Source organism: Indicator indicator, chromosome 29, assembly GCF_027791375.1.
Source record: "Indicator indicator isolate 239-I01 chromosome 29, UM_Iind_1.1, whole genome shotgun sequence".
NCBI classification, from domain to species: Eukaryota; Metazoa; Chordata; class Aves; order Piciformes; family Indicatoridae; genus Indicator; species Indicator indicator.
This window is the reverse complement of record NC_072038.1, coordinates 4,671,325-4,686,165: the sequence shown is the minus strand read 5'-3', so window position 1 is coordinate 4,686,165 and position 14,841 is coordinate 4,671,325. Positions and strand designations below refer to the sequence as shown.

The window sequence follows — 14,841 nt, the reverse complement described above, 5'->3', positions numbered from 1 at the left end:
TCACTAAGCACTACCACAGCTTCTAAAGCCACAGAATTTGGGCTGCTGCTTTGTCCATGTTGGTAAAAAACTTTAGAAGGCTGTGGAGATGAGTTGCTTCCCATGGCAGATTGATTCTTGAAAGCTCCAGGGTTTGTTCAGGCTCTTTTGGTTGAGCAGCAGAGCAGGAACAGCTGGTGGTGTTGTGCTGGGTATCCTCAGTGGGTGAGTGTCCTTGTTCACTTGTGCCAATGTTCAACAGCCAAAAATAAAAAAGAGCATCTGGTTGTGTGGAACATTGGTGGCAGCAGAGCCCAAGGTGCTTGGTGAGCCAGGCCTGAGAAGGAAAGGTGGCCAAGCTGTTCTCAGCCTGCAAGAGTGTGGAAACCAAGATGGGGAACTGCTGCTCAGGTTTTGCAGGGGAAGTGTCACCACTTTGTGTGATATGTCATTGCCCCAGCTGTGGGATGGGGCTCCTTGAGGGACACAGGGGCAGTGTTTTGTGGGACCATGAGAACAGGAGGTGCAGGTTATGGGGGGGGGAAAAAAAAAATCAATCTCCAGGCTGCCTTCGTGGCTCAGCACCAAAGTCAACTCTTCTCTTCCAGAGTCCAGGTTTAACACGTGGGTAGATCTGGCTCTACAAGGAACCTCTGGCAGTTTCCAAAGGCAGGCTTTAATCCTGGTCTCCTCCTTGCTCCACAGATACCCATGCCTTCAAGAAAATGGAATTCCAGCCCCCAGAAGCAAAGAAGTTCTTTAGCACTGTGCGGAAGGAGATGGCTCTCCTGGCCACCTCCCTGCCTGATGGCATCATGGTTAAAACCTTCGAGGATCGAATGGCAAGTGCCTGGGTGTCAGTGCTGGGCTGCCTCTGCAATCCCCTGCTTGGCCTTAATCCCTTGCATTAGAGCTGCAGGAATGTGTGCAGCACATGGGGCATGGCTGTAATTACAGTGAAGGGCTGGTTTTGCCTGCCCCAGGTCAGGGTAGCAAGGAACAGGGAGCTCTTGAGTGCAGGAAGCCTGGTTTGGGTGCTTTGACTGTCCCACCAAGCAGGCAAGGCAGGAGGGCAGCCAGCAAAGGGGCAGGGGTGAGAAGTGAACAGCTTGGGGGTTGTTGGCTGCCCGGATCTAAAGGTTCACTCTGCCTTCAAGCTGTGGCAGTGGAACTTGTAAAGGGAAGGTGCCCTAGGATGTATTGCTTGAGGTGACTCTTGCAAGGGCTGAGGTAATCCCATGCCCTCTCTGCCTTAATGTAGAGAGACCCTGCTGAGGCAGGAGGAGGTTTCACAGTGCCTGGCTTCTCTTGCCTCTCCCCACAGGACCTCTTCTCAGCACTTATAAAAGGCCCCACACGCACACCCTACGAGGATGGCCTCTTCCTCTTCGACATCCAACTCCCCAACATCTACCCTGCTGTGCCGCCGCTCTTCCGCTACCTCTCCCAGTGCAGTGGGAGGCTGAATCCCAACCTCTATGACAATGGCAAAGTCTGTGTCAGCCTCCTGGGGACGTGGATAGGCAAGGTAAGGCTTCCACCCACCCGTGGTGGGGCCAGGCTGCTTTGGGAACAAGCCTCTTCCTACCAGTCCTTCCTGGGTGACTTTCTGGTCTGAGGTGGTGCTTGAGCTGGAGAGGATGTGGCTGTTGGAGTCTGTTTTAGATATCTGGAGCAGGTGACTGGTGGTGTTTAGATTCTTCCTGGATGAGATTTGGTTCTTCTCCTTCCTTGATGAGAAGCCTGTGGTCAGACAAGCTGAGCTGTGTCATGCTTGGACAGAGCAGAGATGGCAACACCAGCATGGGATGTTCTCCTCTGATTTGGGTCTTTGTCCCCACACTTGCAGGCTAATCAGTGTGGCACAAAGTCCAGCTGGAGACTTGGAATAAGCAGAGCCAGGGAAATGCTGTGTTGGGCAGGGTAGATCAAGAGGGCAGCTGGGGAGGGGCTGGAACTGGTGTATTGAGTTAGACCATTCCAGGCAGCACTGATGGCAAAAAAAAAGCCAAAACAAAAATAAAAAATAAAAACAAAACAAAAAAAAAAAAAAAAAAACAAACCAGAGATGGGTTGGAGCAGTGGGACACCACCAGCACAGCACCTGCTAGTTGAGTCTGTCCCTTGTTCCTCAAGTGAGAGGAATGCAGAGAAACTGGGGCCTTGCTTCATCCAATATTCTCACAGAGCAAACTGATGGTGCTTCAGCCTTTTGATACGTTTGTGTGTGCATTTCAGGGGACAGAAAGGTGGACCAGTAAATCCAGCCTGCTTCAAGTGCTCATCTCCATCCAAGGTAAGTGTTCCTGCAGAGCCTGTGGGACTGGAACAGGCAGAGGGGATGAGGGAGTGGAGGTTTGGGGCTGGGGGGAAGCACACAGATGGGATCCTGGAGTCATAGAATTGTCAGGGTTGGAAGGGACCTCAAGGATCATCTGGTTCCAACCCCCCTGCCGTGGGCAGGGACACCTCACACTAGATCAGGTTGCTGAGAGCCCCTTCCAGCCTGGCCTTAAAAAACCTCCAGGGATCTGCCACCCCAGCTGGGTTTGTGCTGTTTTTTGCTCTCACCTTGCTGGACAAAGCAGTGTCCTTATCTCTCCCATTCAGCAGTCAGAGCAGGTGCAAGCTTTTCTCATTCCCTGCTTCTTGGCTGTGTCCCAGCTCCCTGACACAATGCCTTCCCTTCTTCTCACTGCAGCAGCTGAGCACAGAGCTGTTCTGCTTGTTATTCTGAGCTGACAAAGGTGAAGCTCTGTGTCCTCAGCCAGTTACCAAAGTTAGTTGAAGCTGCTAAACTGGGCCTCACTCTTAGGACTGTGTTTCATCCCCACTGAGTCACCTGCCCATCCTACACTGGGCACATTTTTGCACATGATGAGGGTGTTTGTGCTCCTTCTGAAGCACAGAAGAATCCAGGGTGTGTCTAGACCAGCCCTGGGGCTTCCTGCCACAAGGCTTTGCCCCTGCCACATCTAGTTTGAGGGCAGACTAAACCAAACCTCTTCCTCAAAGCCAGCTTTCTGTGCAGGCATGTGACTTGAGAAACCTTTGACACAGAGCAAGGGTTGCTGCAGACAACTGCTGCTGTTCCTTGGAAGTCTCACAGTCCACCTGTGTTTTCTTGGTGGAAGAGCACCACAAGAAAAGCCTTTTGTCATTTACAAGGCTGAGGCTTCAAATTTAGATTAAATTTAGATTTAAATGCTAAATGTTTTACTTGGTGTAACTTGGTGCTAGTGAAAAATCTCTTCCCTCCCTTCTGCCTGGGCACTCAGAGACTCATGATCTCACCTCCACCAGCTCTAATGCAGCTTGTGGCTGGCTGCCAGCAGCCTGGCAGTGTTAGTGCCATTGCTACATACATAACATTACATCAAACCAGAAGCAAGCAGGGAAAAGCTTGGTATGGGTGACTTGTCACAGTGTTCTCTGTCTCAGAACTGCACTGCCTGATGGGACTGTGCTCCATAGGGTAGGACCTGGCCAGCTCAAAGCTTATTGGTGAGGATTGGCCTTTGTTCTCATTAAGAGGAAGAGAAAAGAAACTACTTATGAAAGGGGAAAACAAAAAACAAAGCTTTGGGTGTGTTTGTGGGGGTTTTGCTAGGAGGGGGGAGGGATGGGAAAGGAAAGGAGCTTTGAAACCTTTTCCCTTGCTGCCCTTTCGACCTCTTGTTCATGCCCTCTGCATTGCATTTATGGAAGGCTGTTCTTGCCAGCCAAGGAATCATAGAATGGTCTGGGTTGGAAGGCACCTCCAAAGGTCATCTAATCCAACCCCCAAGGATCTTGAATGCCCCTCATGGTATACCCAAGATGCCCCCTGCCCTATCAGAAGACCACAAACCTGTTCACATAAGTGCTTTGTCTGCCAGACCAGTGCATTGCATCTTGCAGAGGTTCATAGTTCTCTCTGCAACATGCTTGAAGCCAGAGCTTGGCTTCCCTGCTGCCAGCCTTCAGCTGACAGTGGCTGTGTGGCTGTGAGTGAAACTGGTGAGGACCCCTTCAGCAAGGCGCTGGTGGGACCCTTGAACCTCAACCACCTTGGCAGAAATCAGGGCCTGGCAGCCTCTGATGATGATTCACAGTTCAGCTCCTCTACTCCACTCATCTGGAGTACTGCACCCAGGTCTGGAGCCCCTATGACAGGAAAGATCTGGATGTGCTGGAATGTGGCCAGAGAAGGGCTACAAGGATGATCAGAGGGCTGGAGCTCCTCTCCTATGGAGACAGACTGAGAGAGTTGGGGCTGTTCAGTCTAGAGAAGAGAAGGCTCCAAGGAGACCTTACTGAGGTACCTGAATGGGCTACAAGAAAGCTGGGGAGGGACTGCTTAGGTTGTCAGGTAGTGATAGGACTGAGAGAGGAATGGATCCAAGCTAGAAGTGGGTAGATTCAGATTGGATGTCAGGAAGAAACTCTTCACCATGAGGGTGGTGAGAACACTGGAACAGGTTGCCCAGGGAGGTGATAGAAGCCTCATCCCTGGAAGTTTTTGCAGCCAGTCTGGAAGTGGCTCTGAGCAACCTGATCCTAGTGTGAGATTTCTCTGCCCATGGCAGGGGGGTTGGAACTGGCTGATCCTTGAGGTCCCTTCCAACCTTGCCAACTCCATGATTCCTCCCATCACCCCTTGGTGTCCTGTGCCGGCAGGTCTCATCCTGGTGAACGAGCCCTACTACAACGAGGCAGGCTTCGACAGCGACCGGGGCCTGCAGGAGGGCTACGAGAACAGTCGGTGCTACAACGAGATGACGCTGATCCGCGTGGTGCAGTCCATGATGCAGCTGCTGCGCAGGCCGGTGGAGGTCTTCGAGCACGAGATCCGCGAGCACTTCCGCTGCCACGGCTGGCGCCTGGTGTCCCGCATCGAGGCCTGGCTGGAGACCAACGAGCTGGTGGAGCGCAGCCACGAACAGGCCAACGGCGCCGATTCGGCCTCCCTGCTCTCCGCCTGCGGTGGCCTGGCCGACAGCCCCGGGGACAATGCGGAGCAGGGGGCGGCCGCGGAGCTCTCCGACTCAGCGCCGGACGGGAAGGAGGAGCTGGACGAGGCGGAGCTGGCGACCTCCTCCGTGGCCGGCGCTGGGGAGCTCCAGCAGCACTCGGACTCGGAGAGCGCGGGCCAAGCCAGGGGGACAGAGCTGGCCAGAGACCGAACGGACGAGGGGAAGGCTGCCCAGGACTCTGCCTCGCAGCCTAGCGTGAAACCAAAGAAAAGGAGAAAGAGCTACCGGAGCTTCCTTCCGGAGAAGAGCGGCTACCCCGATATCGGCTTCCCCCTCTTCCCCTTGTCCAAGGGGTTCATCAAAAGCATCCGCGGTGTCTTGCAGCAGTACCGGGCTGCCTTAGCAGGGGCCAACATCCCAGAGTGGACAGAGGACAAATAAATGGTCAGGTTAGGGACAGGCAGGTGCCACGGGAGAAGGGAAAGCGGCAGAAAGGAAATTGGCAAACGCTGTTACCAGAAACCGGCTTCTCCTTCCAGCTTTCCTTCCTCAGCTTGGTTTGTTCCAAAGAAGGTGGTAGGTAGGCCTGATCGCTCCTCTGAGGAAAGGTTGTCTAAGCATGAATAACTCTTTGCCCCCAGCCCTTCTCCCTTCCCCCTGTCCCACGTTACATGCTGCTCTTGCCAGTTTGGCCCCGCAATGGTAAGATTTGAGACCTGCACAGAAGCAGTCTTGCAGCCACGTTCCCTCTGCACCTTTCCACACAAGGACTCTTCCCACCCAACACTACATCCAGCAGTTAGCTCAGGTGGGGCTGAGGCCAGGAAAAGTGGTCGCTGCAGTATCTGGAAGTGAAGGGCAATGCCCTCCTAGTCTTTCCTTTTTCTCTGCCTTACCATGGGTTTGATGAAGTCTGCCCCAGCTTGTTGTGTTTAGACATTGGGTTGTGTTTGCATTGAAGTTGTCCACACCACATGGAGTTGCTCTAGTCTTAGTTGTTCACTGATAGCTAAAGAGTGCTTCTGATCAGGACTTGGTAGGCAGAACCAGAGCTCAGCTCTAGCACTTGTGCTGCTCTGGTAGGCTGTGGGGTTTCCATCTACTTCTGCAGCTTCTGGCTGGTCTGGATGCAGTTCCAGTCATCCTCCCCTCTTTCTCCAGAGTTAGGCAAACCTCCCTCTCCCCACCATGCATGCCTGTTGTCTAGGAGTACACAGGATTGAGGGCTCTGCCCTCCTCACTGAGGTATCCACATCTTTGTTCCCAGCCTTCCTTGGCTGTCATGCAGCACTGCACCTCCCCTGGGCAGGTGGCAGTAAGGGGTCTTGGGGTGTAGATCTAGCAGCTAGTCTGGTGGTGAACCTGGCACAGTGCTGCTTCTCTGTCACTGGGCTGTAGATGGGCATTTCACAGCTGTTTGAGCCAGGGCTGCCCAAGGGCAAGGCACTGCCATGTCCTGACAAGGTCCTCTTGTAGCAGCAGCAGTTGGTGATTGTTCTGTGCTGTTACTCAACCAGCATTTAGAGCACATCAGGCACTGGAGTGGGCTCTTATCAAGCCCTTCCCTCACTAGCCGTTTCCTGTGGCAGCCTGGGTCTGCTGTGGCTGGCAGTGCCATGGGCATGGGCTGTGCCATCCCTGATCTGCTGCAGCAGAGACAAGGCTGGTGGGGTCAGCCCATGTGTCAGCAGCAAGAGCTGCCCGAGCTGTGAGCACTTTGAAGCAGTGACCAGAGCCTTCTGGTCAAGATGCCTTCCTGAAGCCTCTTTCTCTGTGCACTTATCTCACTTCTGGAGCTGGGAGACCTCACTTCCAGCTCTGCTGTGCTTAGGCACTGGAGAAGCACCTGCTTAGTATCCATGTGGAGCACAGTCTGTCAGGGAGAGCCCGTTGGTCCTTCCAGCTGGCACAGGGAGCTGGTGGTGCCAAGCTTCCCAGGGAGGAGTTGGGCTGAGCAGTCAGCTCTGCCAGAAGGAAGGATGGAGCCAACACTGTCCTTTGCTTCTGCTCAGTATGGCTGTGTCCTTCCCCCCAGCCAGGCCAGGACCTCATTTTGGGAGAAGAGCAGGTGAATCTCAGCAGGTTTGCATGGTGCTTTCTGCTCCTCGAATGCCAGGGGCTGCACCCACATCCCCCCACCTGGCTCCTCTCTGTGCCTGCTATCTCCAGCTGCTCCCATGTTGTTGCAGAGCTGGGGGGTGGCTCTGTAAAGCCCTTCCTGTCACCATCCACTGCTGCCACTTGGGAAGGCAGGTCCTGGTGCTCCAGAGGAAGCAGAGCTTAGCTGTGAAGGAAGACCTGAACCTGCAGAGCTTCCCCAGCACTGCTCTGCAGATTGATCTGGTCCTGCTCCAGCACAGGGAGCCCTCCCTGTGTGGCAGTAGGAGGTCTGGCAGTGTGGCAGATCCCCACTGGGGTGCAGGGAGATGCTCTGAGCCCCAGGCAGGGCAGCTGGAGCTGCCTGTGGGACTGAGGGCTGTGTTCTGGCCGTGGCTGGTGTGGATGAATGAGTCCCTTTGAGCCAGGAGTGGAGGTGGCTCCAAAATGCAGGAGGCCGGCTGGGGCAGAGGGGTGAGGCTGCTGCTGCAGGGCACGGGGAGGGCAGGCTGAGAGGCTTGTTCCACAAATGATTAAGCCTCTTACTCACCAGACAAAACTCTGGTTGGTGACCTACAGGTGGTTGGTGACCTACAGATGCTGACTTGTTCACTGTGCCAGGCTGTCCTCAGCCCCACTGGCCAGGGAGGAAAAGAGAAAAGCTCTTCAAGGGCTGAGCTGGGGCTGGAGGGATGGAGGAGGTTCCTTGCTTTGCCCACCCTTTACTCTCTGCAGTTCTCATCTCATGAGGAAGGTGTTGGCAGGGACTGATCACGCTGCTCAAGTCCTCCCCTTGGCCCAAGAAGTCTCTTTTGTTTCCTCTGGTTTATAATCAAGAGCTTTTGCACAGGTTCCTGGGGCTTCCCACCGAGGAGGCCTTTATTGGCCTTCTGGAAGGGGGGATGCTGCTCCCCAGCTGCCCTGGCTGTCCCACACTGAGGCCTGCACAGAGGTTTACAGATTTTCTAAAAGCTTTTGATAATGTGAAGCTCCTGGGTGATGAGGTTGGCGGTGAGCACACTGCAGCTATGTAATTTTTTTTTTTCCTGTTGTATGTATTGTAATATTTAAGGGTAACGAAATTTAAAAGGCTTAAAACCTTAAAAAAATAATAATAATTAAAAGAAAACACACACAAAAAAAAAAAAAGCCAAAGCATGATGCATATTGTTAGCCTTAAAACTGGCTACAAGACTGTGTGATGTACAAATGAGAGCAGCCTGTAACTGTTTTAAGTGCTGAGGGTTTTTTTTTTTTTGGGGGGGGGGAGGGTGGGAAGGGGAGGGATGGGGAAACGAAGCATTTACGAAGACAAAAAAAAAAAAATCAATCAGTTTGTAGCCTGGATTCTGTACAGTATTTAATGGAAATTTAAAAAAAAAAAAAAAAAAAGGAAAAAAATGGAAAAAGAAAAAAAAAGACAACAACAACAACAAAAAAAAAAAGGCAAACCACAACCCCACAAACAAAACCTGACTGTTGAGGCCATGCTTAGAGGTGTGTTGTTCACGTGCAGATGTGGATGCTTGGTTGCTTACATGATATCTGTATAAAGTGCTGTGTGACCATTAAAACTTTTTTTACCTGCAGAAGTTTTGTTTTTGGTTTGGGGTTTTTTTGTTTTGTTTTGGGTTGGGTTTTTTTGTTTTGTTTTGTTTGTTTTGGTTTGGCTAACCGAGGTGTAATAAAAGAGGGAAGATGACTTGCCATTAAAATTTTGCCTCTGTGAGTACTTCTGACTCTTGTCTCTCTCTCTCACTCTTTTAACCACCCTGCCCTGCTTTTGGTGCTTGCTGAGGCTCTGGTGTGCGTCCCCTGGTGCCAGGCTCTGGGCTGGATTGGATCTTGCTGGCTGAAGGAGGTGGTGTGGAGAGGGCAATGAGTCCAGATTGACCCAGGTAGGGCTGGCAGCAAGGGGCTGCCCCTGGGGCTCTGTATCATGGAATCATAGAATGGCCTAGGTTGGAAGGGACCTTAGAGATCATCTCCTCCAACCTCCTTGCCACGGGCAGGGATGCTTCTCAACTAGACTCAGCTGCTCAAGGCCTCATCCAGCCTGGCCTTGAACCCCACCAGAGAGGAGGCATCCACAACCTCCCTGGGCAGCCTGTTCCAGAGTCTCACCACCCTTGTACTGAAGAACTTCCTAAGATGCAGCCTAACCCTCCCTCAGCTTAAAACCATTTTCCCTTTTGTCCTATCTCTAGACACCCTTATGAGAAGTCCCCCTGCAGCCTTCCTGTAGGATCCCTTCAGGTATTGGAAAGCAGCTCCAAGATCCCCCTGGACTCTTCTCCAGGCTGAACAACCCCAGCTCCCTCAGCCTGTCCTCATAGCAGAGGTGTTCCAGGTCCCTGCAGTCCTGACTCCCAGGGCATCTCTCAGGCTTGGGGGTTATTTTCCATGCTTTTTGCTGGCATGTGGTGGATGCAGCCTGCCCTGTGTGTGGCACAGCACAGCTGGTGGCTCAGCTGGCAGATGGGGCCAGGGCAAAGCACTGGTGAGGCTGCAGCATGATTCCTGGGTTCAGCTTTGGGGCCTTCTCCTCAGGAAAAGAACACTGAAGTGCTGGACCAGCTTCAAAGAAGGGCACCAATGCTGGTGAAAGGTCCAGAGCATAAGTCTTGTGAGAAGCAACTGAGGGATCTGGGGTTGTTCAGCCTGGAACAAAAAAGAGGCTGACATGGTTTAGTGGTGACCTGCCAGTGCTGGGTTACTGGTTGCACTTGATGATCTTAAAGGTCTCTTCCCCCCTAAACAATTCTGTGAGCCTATGAAAACCCTTTGCAGACCCCACTAAAGGCAGCTCTGCCCTAGTGCTGCCTTCCCAGCCCCTCTGCTCAGGGCACAGGTGTGTGAGGAGAGGCAAACACAGCCCTGGTCAGGCTGCTGGGGCCAAGGCCTCTTGGGTGTTGGTGGGTGTTCAACCCTTACTGATGCCCTCTCAGGCTCCCCTCTGCCTGCAAGCAGAGGAGGTGGGCAGCAACGTCAGTGGGTTTGCTGGAGTTGTTCAGATATTCAGCATCTACCTCTAGAGTTGCTGCCATCGGTCTTGGGAATGAGGGACTGCACAGGAGAAGTTGCTAGGGAAAACCCCATGGCTGCTGGCTGACAGGTTTGGGAAGCAGCTGGGTGAGGGCAGAGACCCAGCAGCACCTGGGAAAGGAAGGGTAAGGGAGATCCCAACCAACTCCAAGCTGTGAACAATGCAATCATCCCTGGGAGAGGCTGGGAGGAGACTCCAGGGAGCCTTTTAGGTGCTTCAGACCCAAAGGACTCAGCTGTGGTGAACTGTCCTGCTTGACAGGGGCAGCCAAGAGCTCTGAGCACATCCCCTGCCCTGGGCTCTCCCTGCAGCCTCCTCGAGGCTGTGGCAGCTCTTGGATGTGGTTGCAGAGTTCAGTGGAGCATCGCTGAGCTCGTTTTTGCACCTGGCCTGATGCCACTGGGGAAAGAGCTTTATTTTGGGAGGTGCTTCCCAGCTGCTGCTGCCTTGCTGGCCAGGGAATAGGAACGAGTGGGGCCATGAGGGAGGGGGAACAATTGTGTTCTTCTTTCCCGGCTCTGCAATCCTAATTGCATAGTTTGCAGATGAATAAATGCAAACAGCCACCACTGTTTACTCATCTTGTACTTGAGCACTCTAAATGAGGTTTAATTACTGCAATTTTACACCAAACAGGCTGAGCAATCCCCCCCACCCCCCTCTCCCAGAGGAAACCCTCGGGCAGGGACCTGTTGCAAGGCTCCAGCTGGCCCCAGGCTGCCCTGGGAAGGGGATGTTTGAGCTCCATCTAGGCCCCCCTGTTCCCAGCAGAAAGCCAAACACTCAGCTCCAACGACCCCCTCCTTGTACCTCTTCCATGACCCTTCCCTGCCCTCACTCAGAGGCGCTCAGGGAACCTTCTCCAGGATGCCTCAAAGCATCATGGAGGGGCTGAGCTCCCTGCACTCACAGATTGCATTGGCTTGGAAGGGACCCTCAAAGGCCACCTAGTCCACCCCCCTACAGTCAGCTGGGACACCTCCAACTAGATCAGGGCCACAGCAAGTCTGATCTTTAATGTCTCCAGGGATGGAGCCTCAACCACAACCTGGGCAACCAGCCCCTGTGTGAGGCTGAGCAGGGAGGCACTGGTGTACCCCAAACTGGGGGTTGGTGGCAGCGATGCCCTGTGTCCTACCTCTGAGGCATCTCCCCTGGGAGAGAGGATGGTCCAGCAGCGTGAGCAGGATGCTAGGGAGCCAAAGGCCACAGTGCTGAGCTAAACTCATCCTGACAGCAGCTTGGCCAGGCTGTGTGTGAACCCAGCCTGGGGTGACAGCACCACAGCCCTGCCCACAGCCCCCAGCTCAGAGTGAAAACCCAGATAGGATTTTTAGGCTTTTTTTTTTTTTTTTTTGCAAACTTTAGGTATTTATTGCATTTCTCACAAGAATAAACTCTGCTTCTACAGGAAGCTTTGGGTACAAACGTTCTTTTAAAAAAAAAAAAAAACTCGATTTCTTGTATTAGAGATATTGGTCCTGACCATCCCTGGGGAGGTGGCACTGGCTCCGCGGCAGGGACGTGAGCGATGCCACCCTGTGCGCTGGGGATGGGGCTGTGCCGGCGCAGCCGCCCGGGACCTCGTACCAGGATCGCTCACACTGGCGTCTCGCCGGCACCGAGTACCTGATGGGGCTCAGATCTGGGACAGCATCGCTGACTGTCCCAAAGGGGTAAAGCCAAGCATGGGGGCGAGCGAGGGGACGAGTGCCCGCGACCCCCAAGAGCTATTGCTAGAGGAGGAGGAGGTTCCTGAGTGGGAGGAAGGCTCTGCTGCCCTTGTGCTGGGCTGTGCCGGCAGCTCAGCACTGCTGGGGGTGGTCCTGGCCTCTCAGGAGCCGCTGAGGACGCGGCAGAGCCGGCTGTGGATCTGGCCCTGGATGGGCTCACAGGCCAGCGCCTCGCCGTCCACCGTCATGATGCCCGTGGCCGCCCGCGGCTCCAGGCGGAAAGCCCGGACGGGGACGTAGCACAGGTGGGGACAGTTCAAGTCCAGGTGGGTGCCCCTGGCCATGGCCAGGAAGATCTTCAGCAGAGCCACACGGCTGATGCCAGCCCTCAGGTAGAAGAGGTGGATGCAGCCATCGTGCAGCTGAGCCGCCGGTGCCATCAGCAGGTTGGTGCTCAGGTGGGACTGGTAGATGGCATAGACAGTGACAAACTCCTCCTCGGGGACCACCGTCCAGTGCGCTGGCACCGGCTGGCTGAGCGGCACCAGCAGTGAGTCAGCAGGCAGAGCCCCGGGCGCTTCTGTCCCCGCCGGGGGCACGGCGCCACCAGCCTGGCCGTTGGTGATGGGCACCTGGGGGTCTCCAGGTGCCGGGGAGGTGCCCTGCTCGGGGGCAGCGGGCAGGTAGGAGAGGCGGCCCTGGTAGACACGCAGCTTGGCCAGGCACTGGAGGGTGCCCAGCGTGAAGCGGGCGTTGCCCAGCCGCCGGTACTTCTCGCTGTCGATGTCCACGTCGGAGATGAAGCCCCAGCCGAAGCCCAGGAAGGAGAAGAGTCGCTTGCCCGAGGCCGTGCTCAGGGACGCCAGGTCCATCTGCGTGTGCAGCCCCTTGCACAGGATGAAGGTGCAGTTCAGCAGCAGCTTCTTCTTGGCGACGTGGTCGTTGCTGTGAGAGGTGCAGAAAGGTGAGTTTGGGCTGGACCCAGCTCGGGGCCCCTCAGGCTGTCCCAGAATCTCCACAGAGTCATAGAATTGACAGAATCACCTGGGTTGGAAGGGACTTCCAAAGGTCATCCAGTCCAAGCCCTCTGCAGTCAAGCAGGGGCATCCTCAACTAGATCAGGTGGCCCAAAGCCCTGTAGAGCCTCACCTTGAATATCTCTAGGGATGGGGCCTCATCCACCTCCCTGGGCAACCTGTTCCAGTGCTCAGCCACCCTCATTGTGAAGAACTTGTTCCCAACATCCAATCTAAATCTTGTCTTCTCTAATTTCAAACCATGCAACCCTTGCCCCTGTGTCATGGTTGGGAGGTAGCACAGCAGGGTGATGATGTCCCTCGGAGTCAGCTGCTGGGGAAGAGTTTGCTCAGGTGGGAAGGATAAAGCAGCTCCTGAAAGAGGGAATTGAGCTGGGGCTGCTGGGTGGGGGCAATCTCAGTCCCTCCACCCTGCAGTGGGATCAGCTGTGCCCCAGGGTGGATTCTTTAGGGTAAAGCTGTGCTGGATTCAAGAGCCTGGAGAGGAGAAAGGCTGTGGGGGGGAGCTGGTAATGTGGACACACAACCTGCTGCTCCCAGCGACTAGCTGGGGCTGGGCAGCACTGGCCTGAAGGGAGGTGGGGACCCATGTAGGCACCCCTGTGCTGGGCATCCCAGTACCTTTTCCTGTGCTGGAACCATGTGCAGCCTTTTGCTTCCCTCACCCCTCTTCCTTGGTGCCAGCAGAGCCCTGTGTGCCAGCCAGTGTGGTGCCAGTAGCAGGTGACTCACCCTGCATAGTGGTTGATGGAAGCAGCCAGGGCATTCCCAGAGCCCCCTGGCAGGATGCAGAGAGGCTTCTTCATGATTTCCTTCCAGTCTGGCCGCTCCATGAGCCCATTCACCACCTGCAGGGATGGAGGGAGATGCTGGTAGCAGAGCCAGGCAAGGAACCCAGTGGGCCCTGCCCAGCCCTGGGGGAAGCAGAGACCATGGTGCCCTTGATCAGGGCAGGACCGAGGCCATGGCTGCCTCACTTCAGGCCAGGTGCCAGCTCTCCTCTGCCATTCCCTGCCTGCCTTTGCATCTCAAAGCTCAGCTCCTGCCGCAGGCACCCCTCTTCTCCCAGTTCTCTGCCCATCCTGGCCAGGGGGATGCCCTGTAGTGCCCCTCACCTCAAACAGCAGCCCGTCCCCAGACATGACCACCAGCGTGTCCCACTGCGACAGGTCCTCATCCCGCACCTTCTCGTGTGCGTGGTGAGGTCTCTCTGTGGAGGAAAGCAGAGAGTTGAGCATCATCCTCCCTCCTGCTGCCACCCCCCAGACAGTGACCCCAGCCCCAACTGTCCCCACAGGGGTCCCAGCCAGCGGTGTAGGGGATGAAGCAGTCACCCCTATCAGTCAAGGGGTCCTCAAGTTGCACCAGGGGAGGTTTAGATTGAACAAGAGGAACAATTTCTTCCCCAAAAGGGTTATCAAGCCCCAGAATAGGCTGCCCAGGGCAGTGGTGGAGACCCCATCCCTGGAGAGACTGAAATGAAGTGGTGATGTGGTGGACTTGGCAGTGCTGGATTAGCAGTTGGACTTGGTGATCTGAAAGTTCTCTTCCAACCTGTCCAGGGAGGTGGTTGAGTCACCAGTCCTGGAGGTGTTTAAAGGTGGTTTGGATGTGGCACTTGGGGATATGGTTTAGGGGTGAGCCTTGTAGAGTAGGGTTCTGGGTTGGACTTGGTGATCCTGAGGGGCTTTTCCAACCTGAATGTTTCTGTGATTCTGTGAAAATGACTCTCTGCTTCTACTGAGTGCAGCCACGTCCCCCCACACCCATTGCCACCACCTCCCATCACATTGTCCCAAGCAGCCTCACAGGAGCCAGAGCTGTGGGTACGAGGTCATCAGAGAAGCTCATCCCAAGGCAGCAGCAGCCGCCAGCTAGGACCCGAGGAAGGGAGGAGGAGGAGGAGGAGGAGGAGAAGAGGCGCTGCCGGCAGACTCACCGGTGATGAAGACGGTGGTGGCGATGTCAGCCTCGGCCAGCATAGGCTGCACCACAGCCTGGAAGTCCTCGAGGGCGCGGCCAGCCCCGCTCCGGGGGTTCAGCAGCACCAGCGC

General features: G+C 55.0%; 2 protein-coding genes across 2 annotated transcripts in view; one reads left to right on the top strand and one right to left on the bottom strand.

Annotated features, from left to right (window-relative positions):
* The window catches only part of UBE2O (ubiquitin conjugating enzyme E2 O), a 69,828-nt gene extending 64,076 nt beyond the window's left edge, over positions 1-5,752 (top strand). Inside the window, exons 15-18 of the mRNA XM_054394088.1 lie at positions 685-821; positions 1,304-1,507; positions 2,218-2,275; positions 4,639-5,752. Coding sequence (XP_054250063.1) covers positions 685-821; positions 1,304-1,507; positions 2,218-2,275; positions 4,639-5,375 — 1,136 coding nt within the window. The 3' untranslated portion in view covers positions 5,376-5,752. The remainder of the gene's footprint in view (positions 1-684; positions 822-1,303; positions 1,508-2,217; positions 2,276-4,638) is intronic.
* A 5,865-nt stretch (positions 5,753-11,617) lies between these two features.
* On the bottom strand, positions 11,618-14,841 carry SPHK1 (sphingosine kinase 1). Its single transcript, XM_054394094.1, has 5 exons — positions 14,727-14,841; positions 13,903-13,997; positions 13,520-13,635; positions 12,428-12,695; positions 11,618-12,361 (listed from the first exon to the last, which is right to left on the bottom strand). Exons 1-5 carry the CDS (start codon positions 14,767-14,769, stop codon positions 11,912-11,914), a joined length of 972 nt encoding a protein of 323 aa, XP_054250069.1. The 5' UTR covers positions 14,770-14,841; the 3' UTR covers positions 11,618-11,911.

Excerpts from the sequence above, each read along its gene's own strand:
- SPHK1 (XM_054394094.1), bottom strand. The coding sequence starts at position 14,769 with ATGCTGGCCGAGGCTGACATCGCCACCACCGTCTTCATCACCG. Across the intron at positions 13,998-14,726 it reads CACCACCGTCTTCATCACCG|AGAGACCTCACCACGCACAC; the intron begins GTGAGTCTGCCG and ends TTTCCTCCACAG. Across the intron at positions 13,636-13,902 it reads GGGACGGGCTGCTGTTTGAG|GTGGTGAATGGGCTCATGGA; the intron begins GTGAGGGGCACT and ends CCATCCCTGCAG.